The 13323-nt window shown below is 40.6% G+C and overlaps 1 protein-coding gene across 2 annotated transcripts; it reads right to left on the bottom strand.

Moving 5' to 3' along the window:
- Window positions 1-1388: 1388 nt before the first annotated feature.
- On the bottom strand, window positions 1389-12961 carry LOC103356032 (vasodilator-stimulated phosphoprotein-like). 2 transcript variants are annotated; one of them, XM_008280071.1, is made up of 13 exons: window positions 12789-12961; window positions 9409-9580; window positions 7696-7876; window positions 5707-5749; window positions 5049-5328; window positions 4785-4882; window positions 4642-4684; window positions 4468-4510; window positions 4247-4286; window positions 4044-4136; window positions 3418-3484; window positions 2995-3052; window positions 1389-2134 (listed from the first exon to the last, which is right to left on the bottom strand). In XM_008280071.1, exons 1-13 carry the CDS (start codon window positions 12791-12793, stop codon window positions 2085-2087), a joined length of 1173 nt encoding a protein of 390 aa, XP_008278293.1. In that variant the 5' UTR covers window positions 12794-12961; the 3' UTR covers window positions 1389-2084. The 2 variants fall into 2 exon arrangements, with proteins under 2 accessions (XP_008278293.1, XP_008278294.1); XM_008280072.1 differs by having other exon boundaries at window positions 7702-7876.
- Window positions 12962-13323: the final 362 nt, after the last annotated feature.

Here is a 13323-nt window from a genome sequence, read left to right as displayed (position 1 = left end):
CCATGATATAAAAGATGGGTTTTATTCAAGGAATCTTCTTACATCACGTTTGCACAAGAACAAAAATTTAAAAAAAGTTGTGCTTTAAATCATGGGGAGGGTGGAAGCAAACTGAGCTTTTCCATTTAAATAACTTGAACTATCCTGTAGGGAGGCAGAGCCTTCAGTTATCAGCTCCTCTGTTGTGGAATCAGCTCCCAGTTTGGGTTCTAGAGGGAGACACCCTCTCTACTTTTAAGGTTCGACTTAAAACTTCCCTCTTTGATAAAGCTGATAGCTAGGGGTGCTCAGGATCACCTGAACTGTCCCTTAGTTATGCTGCTATAGCTTTGGACTGCCGGGGGATTCCCATGATGCACTGGGCCTCTCCTCTACTCTCCTCTCTCTTCTTCTATACAGTTATGCATCCTCATTACAAATCACTAACTCTGTGTCTTTCCTGCAGTTCAGTGTTTGTTCTCTCTGCAGCTTTCTGTTCATTCCCTTTAAATGGGTTTTTCTTTCGGTTCCTTCCCAGTGTCACTAACTGCTTGCTAAAAGAGAACCCAAACAGAATTCTGGATTGTTGCAATCTCTGTTCTAAATTCGTAAAGTCTTCACCTTACTATTTAAGTGCTCTGAGATGACATGTGTTGTGAAATGATATATGAAAAGATTGAATTGAAAAGAGGATTTGAGGGCATTTCTGCTCTACTTTTAAGAATTTATGTTGGCATATGGTGATTATTGAAACCTGTGCATCCTTTTAGCTACACAAATAAAACACACCAGCTGTTTAATTCTACACAGACAATGGCTGTGATTATATGCACACTAGCATCCCAGTTATGAGGCTTATCCAGACTTTGACGATATTCAAGATATGGCATTTCCACAAAGCACAAAGAGATCTGGTTATTCATGTCTTCTTTTACATGCTAGTATCCTGAATTTCCCTGGCGAGCGATCAATAAAATTGGTCTTATCTTATCCAGTGTACTGAATTACTGTTTAAAACACAAGCTGTGAATTTCATCTGACATTCCTGTAGCTGTTAGTGTAGGAGTCATTTATGTTTGTTGTCTTCAGGTAATTTAATATGGATTGTTTGACACTTGGTGGTGGTAAATGGACACAGGGTGTATATGTAGAGGGCACAGGTGACAGGAAGAGGAGGGCAGAGGTAGGGGGAGAGCCAACAGTTCTCACCAGACCAGCATCAGACCAGCACAGATCCCAAATTCATCATAGGAAAACCGTTGTATTTTCATCTCTTGCATACCATTAAATAAACATCCACTAACAGCAAGTATACTGACTGGAGATTCTGTTTTTGGTCTGCGTCGCTTCACTCTGCTCCACCTGTGCAGCAACAGCAATTAAAGGACATTGAAAAATTGGCATCACAATTATCCTTCTCTTAAGTTACTTTAATTGTGGCCATTGAAAATGAGGTCACTTGGGTTTACAGCAGGCGTAGCACTTCTAAATGTCAACCTTGTGTTGTGGATTTGACTTATCCACCTTCAATTTCCAATTTCAATTTTATATAGATATAGCACAAATTCACAGCATGTCATCTTATAGCACTTAACATAGTAAAGTATAGACCTTACACATTTTGAACAGAGAACCCAACAATCCAAAGTATTCCTCCTCTTGATTATTGACAGCTATTACAAACAACAGGAAATAATAAACATTAAATACTTTCAGCCTGTCACTGTCTTTGCCGCCTCATAAGACAAAGGAATAGTGGATGAAGATACACAGCTGTGACTTCTGGTACAGGGTTCTCATGTTTCTTGCAGAATACTCCAGCTAGCATAATTCAAAACAAGGGATAAAAACTTATTCAGATCTCTGAAACGGAGATGTGATGTTTACGTGCACAAACAGAAAAATGGAATACTTGAGAAACCGGATCATCAACAGGATACAGGAAAATAAGACACAATGAAAAAAAAGACTACACTCACACTAGATATTTAGACTTTGTAAAAATAACTGAATTTCTATTGGGTCAAAGAATGTAAATTGCCTGAGCAGTGGATGATAAGCCATTCGCACCTATTCATTGTTCCCTGAAGCCATTTTTCAGCTTATCAAGAACCATCATCTGTGGTCTGTGCACCTTGTAGCGCCTGGACCAGTGCTAGAAGAGAAAAACAGAGCAATATACAGGTATAATAAACATGTTAGTATGAATAGTTTAAACACACATTATCTATAGACAAGTGGCAATATTAAGGAAAGAAAGTGACATAAAGTGTCTTCGTAAGGTTTTGGGCTACCACGTTATAGCAGAACAACTCTTTGGCATTGATTCCCCAAGTCTTTGGAATCTTTTTTTTAATTATTTTTTTAGTTTAACCTTTATTTTACCAAGTAAGTTAATTGAGAACTGGTTCTCTTTTTCAATAACGACCTCGTCAAGCGGCGGCATACAAACAAGATGAACAGCAAAATCAGATTACATGTACAGCAACTCACACAATATTACAAACAAATTATGCAAAGACTTGTAAAATAGGGAGGCATCTACTGGAAGGATGGAGCACCATTCTTCCAGAAGCTATTCCCTCATTTAGTGTTTTGACAGTGGAGCGACAGTGGAGCGACAGTGGAGCGACAGTGGACCACATAGGTCCAAAATCTAGTATAGGTGTTCAGTTAGGATGGAATCTGGTCACTGTGAAAGCCATAGCAAATTAATCCACAAAGAGACCACACCTATCCGTATAGAAATGTGTCATCATTGGATTTTGAATGAATGGGTGGATAAAAAATACATTGTAAAGCACTTTGAGTACCACTAAGGTACAAAGGCGCAGTATAAATGCAGACCATTTTACCATTTATCGGAAAAAGGCGATTGTGCAAGTAAAGGCTACCTACTGCAAAACAGATCCAATCATTCCCTTACTGTAGGGTTCAAGAGTTTAGATTTTTCCTTTTATTTTGTTCCCCGTCTGTAGTATCGTAGTTTGACCTAATGACAATGGGTGAACTTACCTGTAATAATCTCTTCCTTCACTTTGTGGAGCTCTTTTTTCACTTCCTCAAGAATTTCCTTTAAACAGACACATGCAGTGCATGAGGCTTTGGTGTTCAAAGGTTTTACTTGACAAAAAAAAGTAAATCGGTGTTTCAGCAAATGTCTTAAACCTCAAATAGTGACATTCTGGGCACAAAGTTATGGCTTTGCAACTGCAATCTGTTATACTTAAGAAGAAATTTCTCTCTGGCGCCTGCAGGTCAGAGTTTATTGGGAAACACATGCACGACCCAAAAGAACCACAGAGTTTGTAGCATCTCTGCTCATTATCAGCAAAAGTTGTGACGTTAACCATGATAAAGTTATGATGGACAGCTTTATCGTTTACTGACAAGTTGCAGGACACTATTATACGTTCAAATAAAGATGAAGGAACCAACCTGCTTGACTCGTTCCATATCAGGATGACTTCCTGCATCATCAGAGGTCTTTTTCATCATTTTCAACCTACGATGGACAGATCCATGTTTGCCATTAGCTAAAACAGAATGATATATCAAGGAGATATTTTCTAAGAGACAGCAAGCTAGGCAGCATGCTTTACTTCAGACAGAGACACCAAAAGAAGTTATAGGCAGTCTTAGAATGATAAGACAAAGAGGGAAATAGAGCTGGAGGGAACAGTCAGAGACATTAAATGTATTTAGTGTTTAGAATAGACTGTTGTCCATCGTCCAAATGACTGCTTATGTTTAAGTAAGAGCAACCTCTTCCTCAGGTCTTTACAGGGATACTTGAGAGATGTTCATGCAGTGAGCAAAGCACTCCAAAAGCACTGTCACAGCGACATGTTGCTGCAAAGCAGACAACTGAAATTGGCTTAGAAACAGTTTCAGTCTGGAGCTATAAACATAACCTCAGAGAGATACCATCAAAGGCTTAGTGCTTCATTAGATGCAGTGAGTCACATGTAAGCAGAACATCACTGATGAGAACAGCAGCAACATCAGAGCTCTGAGAAGCAGCATGTTGGGAAAAGACCTGGATCACAGGTGGGGACTGGTACCTGGACCCTGGAGTAGTGGGAGAGTTAGAAGCAGTGGTTGTGGAGCTGGGACGTGGGCTGACATCCCCTTGACTGGTGGTTAAAGATTTGGGCCTGTTGCAAAAAAATACACAGATGCTTTAAGTGTTTTGTGGAATAACTATGGATGGCTCTGAGGAGGTATTAAGCATATTGTAATGGTGAGTCACAGATCAGTCTCTTACCTTGGAATGGTAGCCGATTTTTCCTTGAACGGATTTATTTCTGGTGAAAAATGACCATATATATTTTCACAATACATTAGGATAAATTAAAATTAAATGTATTTCTAGTTTCTGTCTCTTTCACCTCAATGTGTATTTAAAGTCTTTCTACCATAGTTATATGTGGTGTATAGAAAAAGGACATATTTATGTATTATAGTCATGTAAGAGAGATTACTCACCACCTGGTCCTGAGGATTTAGATTTTGAGGAGTCATTTTCCTCCTGTAGTTATAAACGGATATATCACTGTATCTTACTGCTCATTTTACAGATACGTACTACAGAATAATGAGAGAAAATCTAGCAAATGAAGTAAAGTCCAGTGAAGCTGAACTCACTGACAGGACACTTACATTGTCGTTCTTTGTTTCAGGCGGCTTATCGGCAGCTTTTCTCCTATTTGAATAGGTGTAGCACAATACAGACGTTCACAAAAGCTTTAATATCATCACATCATCTGCAATTTTTACTGTATGTCTCCTGAGTAGTAACTTGCCTCCTTGCTAGAATGGCACTCATTTCTCCCATTAGGTTGCCTCCTCCACCGCCTGACGATGCCGGTTTGGGGGCTGGGGCTGCTGCTGCTCCCTCATCCTGCATACACAAAAGCACCTCCAGTCACCATGTTGAAGGGCTGCACTATATTCAGTACATATTCGGAGCATGGATCCTCTTTAAATAGTCTAATGGGAGTGTGTATCACGGTGATTGTGTTGGTGCACTATACAAAGGAGAGACTACACACCATGTATTCACTTACCTTTGCTGTTTTACGCAGTTTGGCTCCTGCCAGAGCTGCAGCCAGATCATTTCCACCTCCACCTCCACCTCCACCTCCACTTCCTCCTGCCGGGGGTGGGGGTGGTGCAGGTGGGACCATGCCTCCAGAGGGAGGTGGTGGAGGTGCAGGTGGGCATGGACCAGAGGAACTTGGGGGAGGGCAAGAGGGTGGGGGAGGTGCTGGTGGGGCTGGTGGGGCAGGTGGAGCGGGTGGTGCAGCCGGAGGAGTGGAAGGGACAGGAGGTGCAGCAGCCGCCTGTCTGGACAGAGAAGGATAGATAACGCAGACTTTAGAAATGCTGCTGTTTGTGTTAAAACTCTGCAGTTTTGGGGATTTTTTTGCAAATGTTGAAAAAGTTCATTTTTGAATTTTTCCCACTACTGAGTTAAATCTGAACACCATCATTGCACACTAGAAGGATTAGACTGATTCATGAAATCATACATGAAGCATACTTAGCCAAAGGTTCTAACTTCTAAAATGTGAGGATTATCTGCCAATCACAGTAAACTGTTTTTTTTTTTTTTAAGAAAATTTGTTCTGCAAACTATTACAAATTGTTAAACATAAAAGCAGAAGACAAAAATCCCCAATGGCATTAAATATTTGCCCTAGTATCATAAAGAATGAACAGTACCTTCTCTGTTGATCCTGTGCAGAGGGATGACTCTGAGCTGGGCCTGAGGATAAACATTATTGTGTATAACTGATGAGTTCTGACACTGCTCTGAATACAGATTATTATAGCTCAGAGACAACAGTGGAGTGTAATAGGAGTCCAGGGAAAATCCAACCTAACCATAGCCTCACAATAATCTTGATGGCACACATTGTATTGGTATTGTGTTTGGAGCGCAGCGGTTCCTGCCCCGGATCAGGATTCTGACTTGCAGAATTGACATTTAACTACGACCCAGTCGACCAAACAGCACTTTTCATGGTGCAAGCGGTCTCCAAGTGTGACGTATGGAAGGCGTTTCAGCTCAGAAGCATGTAAAGACAGAGGATTTGACTTCCAGGACGAGACTGTCATGCAAAGTTCTAATGTAATGTCCTGAGGCATCCGAAACTCTTGCACGGTACTTTGTTGGTGTGGCTTTAGAGCTTTACAGACACACATCTACCTGTTGTAGCTGTCTGCTGCTACTTGGGGGTAGTGTCAGGAAGATATGGAACAACTGAAAGTGGAGGCTACTTTTGTTTATATTTGCACTGATGCTGGAGTTTTGTTGTAGACCCAAACCGCGAAAAAACAGAAGTGATAGTAAAGAGTAGTGGAGGGAAAATTAGTGCAGTGCTTGTAAATGCATGCATTGTTCATGATGCCAAAAGGACCCGCTACCCTTTCAGAGCTACCTGTTCAGTCAGTCAGACATATGCATAGCATCATTGCTGAGGGGTGACCTGCCATTGGCTTGTTGTAGGACTGCATGCCTTTGTGTCATGCCCTCCACCTCCACCTCTGCTTAAAGGCATCCTGCCCTCCTTCTCCCTCTCCTGTCCCTTTCCTCAGTGTGGGCGTGAGTGAGGTGTGTGTTGTATGTGAGCAGGTTCAATTCAATTCAAATAACTTTATTTATCTCCTAGGGGCAATTCAAAAGCTCACTGAGTATTTAATATAAAGACATTAAAAAAATTTACACAATTTATTTATTTGTATTTTTTATTTCATTGGATGATCACCTGATCGTGGACATCTGCGGTGGGGAGTGGCTCACCTGCAAATCATCACCTTCTGACCATAAAGGCTGAGCTCAGACCACCGCCCGACTCCGGACCATTAACCTACTACAGTCAGTCAACCAAGGCCCATATTCTGCTCTTGCTTTTGTTGGTTCTGTCTCATGCTGCGTGTCCACGTGATCTGTACATTTTACGCTTCCCGTTCACCGTGTATGTGAAACGTCCCACATTGTGTTCCGGAGCATTGCAGGGAGTTTCAAGTGATGAGGCACAGTGTCGTCCGCAAGCTTATTTCCATAAAGTAGACTTGACTTCAACTTTATGCAAATTTGGCACAGGGAGCGGAGATCTGATTCCTCACAAAACTAGCCGTTGTTGAAGTAAAATGAGGACAGATTCAACAACTGCACAGCTTATTTCTTGCCTCAGATGGTTTCAGAAATACTTTTCACTGAACTTATGAAACCGAAAGTTTGCGATCGAACCTCCATGTTGGTTCGACGCCTCAAAGGTAAAGCATCTGTCGTATGACTGCCTAGTGGCCTCGAGTGCACACGTATCAAGCAGGCGATGTTCAGAAGTGTTACCACACGTGTAGTTGTGCTTTTGAGCGTCTATCTGAACTAAAATATCACCTCTAGTCTGTCTAGTTTGTTGTAGCATTTTGTACTATCCCAAGTTCTGTAGATGTTTCCTGTCTCACGTAGTTCCCCAGCTCCCTTGTGTTCCCTCCTTAGTATATGGTGGGCAAATTTCAGTTAAATCGGGTACGGTTTTACTTTTGTTTTTTGTTTTTTTGGTGCGATCTCTGAACTTTTTCTTCACACCCCATTATTGCAATGTTCACAAACACAATCAGGCTTTGATAATTCATGTCAGACACATGGTATATAGGCTAAACATTGCTGCAGGAGTAAGACAAACACTTCTGTTTCGAGGTTACCTGTACCTGCTGGTGCATTGAGAGCCTCTAATGCATGCATCATGCTGTTGGAAAAAAGAACTGCATCCTCTTTACTGCCAAAGTTCAGCCCCCACACGTATCTTGGATCCCGCCACTGATGGAAAGTCGCTGTGGCTTGATTATACTTCATCCCTTTGATAATTGGACAGTTAATCACCACCTGACAAAAGTAAGAAATAAAAGATAGTGAATGTATAGCTGCAATATCATTAACAATGCAGTTCAATTAAAAGTCAGGGGCCAGAGGTAAGTTGATTCCTGTTTATGATCATTTGTGGTTTGAATTAATTGAACTGCATAGTAGGTGTATGTGATGTATCGTGTGTGTTTATGCGATACAATGCAAGCAATTGTGAAAATTGCACAAAATGGCCCAATCTCCACTGTAAGACCGAATCATGGTGTGTTCCATTTAAACTGTCAATTTTTAAGTTCCTAGTCTATGTGAACTGAAACACCCCAACTCAGAAATTCAGAGGAATCCACCAACTTCAAAATCCAAGTTGATTGGTCAGCAGATCAACAGCAGTGACATCTGCACCATTGTGCTGTTTATGAGCACTTCTGTTTTAATTGTGTGCCATTAAATCAATTGTACATTAATGTTCAGCTTTCATCTGTAAACATTTCACTACTTGTATGCACAAACCACTGCATCATGCGTTGTCCACTAGTATATCTGACAATAGTTCACAACGGCTAAGCTTAAACAAAGCTTTGCCTGTAGGCGTGCATCTTGGTTCCCCAGCTTGTACTTTAACCTCGTCAGCGTGGGGGTGATTTCATCCTCAGGAGTCATTTGGTACAATAGTGGGATCCAGCTTAGGCACTTCAGTAAAGGCATATTTAGTATTCATTGTGTCATCATATTATAACTGGACGGCAGGGGCCATAGGTAGTAGAGTGTGTTATCCATTAATCACAAGGTTGTGAGATCAATCCTTGACTCCTGCTTGTTCCTATGTTTCTTCGGGCAAGACACTGAATCCAAAGTTGCTACCAATGGCAGGCAAGTGTGTGAATGAGTAAGTAGGGAAACACTGTTAAAGTTTTGAGTGACACTAAGAAAGCACTCTTAGTCAGCAATGATCTATGTGTTTACACTAACATGAAAATGAGTTTTTACTTGTGACATTGTTGTTTTTTCATTCATTTATTTATCAATTCTAATTTACCCACTTCTAGTAACCCTGTGTTTATTGTCACAGCAATATAAATTGTGGGCCAACAGGCAAAATCTGCAAAAACGTACATAGTATATGCATAAAGGGTTCAAGATGTATTGGAGAATTGTCATGTACTTCTTGATTTGACAGTGGGACAGTTCCCCTAAGAACTCATTCACTTAGCGGTAACGAGTGCTTTTTATTACGCACTACATGTCTTCCCCTACCGGCATCTCTGCTTCTTGTGTCTTAGTTCCTCCAAGTGAAGATGAAAGATGTGAGGAGGAGACTTGAGGATGTAAGAACTGAACATCAGCAAGCCTCCTATCCCCTCATCTCCTTGAGGTGCATATAAGTAAATGGAAGGGCCTTAACGATGGTAGAAAGGGAATAAGTTCCAGATCACAGGAGGAGAGACGCAAAGGTTAGCACAATAAAAAGCACCCTGTGAGTGAGGACACTGGGAATGAGACTGTGTGCCCAACTAGAACATGTTGAGTTGATCGTGTGTACGCTTGTATTGTACCTGCTGGTCGGCCTGCAGCTTACGGCCCACCACTCTGAAGGTGTTGGCCTCAGGGTTGTGATAGATGTGGACACGACTCAAGGAAGGAGTATCCGATCCTGCCGGTACCCAACGCTTGTTGCCGTCATCATACAGCATAACTGTTGCCCTCACCTGACATATACTGGATTCACTGGAAATGATGATGAGAAAAAGATACAGAGAGTGAAAAAAGACTGTAGGGTGGAAGGAAGTAAAGAGCATGGATTAGAGATTCAGTCCATGAAGACTCATACCTGATGTGTAGTATTAATTAGTGTCCGAGCACTAAAGTGCGTAGGACCCTATTGGAACTGCTGTGATTATGATTATTAGAGTCTGAGCACACCAGTGTGAGGAACAAGAAATTGAAGAAAACAAGGGTGGTCTAATCATTTTTTCCGTGACTGTATGTTGGCTGGTACAGGCTCCAATTTGTGATATTTTGTGAACCACACGTGTGTCACAATATTACAGAATATATGGAATATTTTTTATTATGAAAACTTGGTCACAAAAATGAAAAGAAAGTTATTTTCATGGTGGCTCGGTGGTTAGCACTGACACTCACAGCTCATTCGTCTCCCGGGCTGGGATCTTTCTGTGTGGAGTTTGCATATTGCATCCCTGTGACTGCGCGGTTTCTCAGGCTTCCACCTACATTCTAAAGACATGCTGAGGCTACGCGGTGATTCTACATGCTTGGTTGTCTGTCTCTTAGTGTAGCCCTGTGATAGACTGGTGACCTGTCCAGGGTGTCCCCTGCCTTCACCCTAAGTCAGCTGGGATAGACTCCAGCCCCCCACGACCCTGGTGAGGATTAAGAGGTGTATAGATGATGATAGATGGAAGAACTCAGACTGTAGAAACAGAGTGAACTGTTGCCGTAACTCTTCAGCTGTTAGGTATAAGGTTTCTTTTTTGATCAGACAAAGAGTGTTTTTAAGTAGGAGCTGTTTTTATCTTTGACGTGTTTCGAATGTCACTTCAGTTTGTTCGTCAGTCAGTTCTGAGGAAGACTGAAGCAACAGTTGAAACGCGTCAAAGGTAAAAGCAGCTCCTACTTAAAAATACTCATCGTCTGACAAAGAAAAAAGAGACCTTATACCTATAATCAGAGTAGACAAATGAACCTAATCATGCTCTTAAGCAGTTATTATAAATATACATGAACTACACTAACTTTCTGCTCATGGTCCAGCTTGTGAGATTGTTCTTGAAGGTAAAGTTCATTCCCAATGGAACACAAAGCAAGACAATCCAAACAGTCCCCAATGATCAGGAGATGAAGTTTACCACTAAAGTCTTGACGACATATGTACATTGTGTTACCATTAACTCTATGTCAAGGCATGGCAATTTATCACCAGAAAAATCCCACGACCACAACAGATGTATGTGTTTGGCTATTGTTGTATTGTACCCTATTAATCTAATGCAGTCATAATTGTCAAGGAACGTAAAAACAAAATTACCAAGGTTTATGCCGACAAAGTGGGGCTGAAAAATGAATTATATGCCCATATTAAACAAACAGAAAAGTCTTTCATTGAAATAGTGGTGGTTTTTCACAGCTTGACATATTTTTAATAGTTTAATAATAATAATAATAATAACAATCTGTTGCACTTGTGTGAGCAAGACTTCAGTGTTACATGTATTCTCATGATTATTGTGGAAACTGATAAGATCAAAAGGATTCTCTTGCTTTATGCAAAAGTGGTGAAGTGTGAATACATGCATATTTATAGGAACTGTTTAAGAGTTTACCGTCATGCATTTCTTCCAAAAAAGGATATGAACTGTGTAAGTATATTAGGTAAGACGACGGTTCACTCTTTTTCTTCCACACTATGACCAACAGAGAACCATGTTGACACTCCTTCAATTTTGAATAAACAATCTAGCAATATGTTTGTTTTTGTGGTACAACTTATCCTACCTGCTCAATCAGTATAAAAGTTCAACCCAGATGTTAAATAGGTATGTTATATTTTTTGTTTTGTAATATTGTCACATGCAACGACATCCATCCATCCATTATCTATACACCACTTAATCCTCACTAGGGTGGTGGGGGGCTGGAGTCTATCCCAGCTGACTCAGGGTGAAGGCAGGGGACACCCTGGACAGGTAACCAGTCTATCACAGGTCTACACTTAGAGACAGACAACCAAGCACACTCACATTCACACCGACAGACAATTTAGAATCACCAATTAACCTCAACATGTTTTTAGATGGGAGGAAGCCGGAGAACCCAGAGAGAACCTACGCTGCACGGGGAGAACATGTAAACTCCACACAGAAGGGTGTCCTCACTAGGACGCGAATCGGCGACCTTCTTGCTGCTAGTAAACGGTGCTAACCACCGAGCCACCTTGGAGCCACATGCAACAACATGTGGTTCAGAAAATATCACCAGTTCTGCATTGTCATATTTTTTATTTTTTTTGCTAATATGTGCTCAAAGACGGTACTTACTTGCCTTGACGACTTAATTTTAAAGAATAATTCAACTCACCCATAATCAGTGACTATTTGATTTAACTGTCTGTCAGACTTTTATCTCCAGTTTCTTTCTTTATTTCGGTATCATATCTGTAAATATTTGATATATCAATCTAAAATTTCACAAATATCATTATAAATGTCCATATTTTATACTTAAAATTAACAGTAACTGTCTCTGAAATTAAACGAATGGAAGAATGCATTGATTAAACCACTATGAAGTAACTGGCTGAGATTTTATTTTGTGATTCTTTCAGTAGTACATTGAGGTTGTTTATACACGTTTAGACTTTCATATATTTTATTTGTGTCACTTTGAATATTTTGGGGGGAAAGTTTAAAAAACGACTAATACAAACTAAAGGTGCTGCAAGTCCTTCTGCAAAGCATCGTGACAATGTTCTATTTTATGTGTACATGCTATTGCAAAGTTAGCAGCGTGTGGGAAATCTTTGCTTCCTGTCTGCAGGTTTTTTTTTTGTTTTGACCACTTCCTGTGCTCAGTGCAACGCTGCCTAATATGGACAAAAAAACATTTCACTTCAAAATCAAATTTGTGATCCCTCAAACCTCTTGCAGGATTTACTAATATTTTATGCCCACAAGACGTACATAGACGTTTTCATTCAGCGTGAAGGACTTGCGCCGAGCTGCAGACACTCAGACACAGCAGGAAATGCAACCACAACTGTGGAGCTTCTTAAATCAAATGTAACAGTAGTCGACAGTTGCACCATTCAGTGTATTTTCAGTTTTACATTCATGAATAAATCAAACTTTTTGGGGGAAAAAAAGCATCACAATTTCAAACAGATCAACATAATCGCTGTTATTCGAAAATGACTCACCTCATCTTCCAACTGTGGTGAATGTTCAACGCTTCAGCAGTCAGTTTCTTCTTATCGACTCGACTCACTTCTTCCCCCCGTTCACGAGTATAGTTGTTGTCTGTTGAATCAAACCTGCTGTAATTCTTGACAGCGCACCTCCATTCCTTCCTCTCACAACATGCACACAGTTGACTTGCACTTCTGCCTTTGTCTTCTCATTTCCTAGACAGTTTTTTTTCCTCTTCCTGTTCTCATCTCCTTCACTCGTTTTTTAAAATTCTTACTTTCTTACCTCCCCCTGTCTTCTGTCTCTCTGTGGCACAGGTATATTTCTACTATTTCTCTGCCAAAGCTGTGTATTAGTTTGGGAAAAGGGATAGTTTTTAGTACAAATGTGCCTTACTGTGTGTTTGCATGAGCATGTTTGGGTGTTAAAGAGTGAAGGACAACCAGATTAAATAAATTTAAACAGCATGAGTCCTCTTCACATCATTATTTAGACTATTTCAGATAAAGACTGTCACATGTTGCAAGTTTCTCTGCTGCATGCGAG

The sequence above is a fragment of the Stegastes partitus genome, unplaced genomic scaffold, assembly GCF_000690725.1.
Source record: "Stegastes partitus isolate 25-593 unplaced genomic scaffold, Stegastes_partitus-1.0.2 Scaffold180, whole genome shotgun sequence".
NCBI lineage: Eukaryota > Metazoa > Chordata > Actinopteri > Pomacentridae > Stegastes > Stegastes partitus.
The sequence above is the reverse complement of the archived record's forward strand: the minus strand, read 5'-3'. Positions and strand labels throughout refer to the sequence as shown.

Bases quoted from the DNA above. Each gene is read 5' to 3' on its own strand.
- LOC103356032 (XM_008280071.1), bottom strand. The intron at 4,511-4,641 runs GTAAGTGTCCTG...TTATAACTACAG, and splicing joins CTGAAACAAAGAACGACAAT to GAGGAAAATGACTCCTCAAA. The intron at 4,137-4,246 runs GTAAGAGACTGA...TTTTTGCAACAG, and splicing joins AAATCGGCTACCATTCCAAG to GCCCAAATCTTTAACCACCA.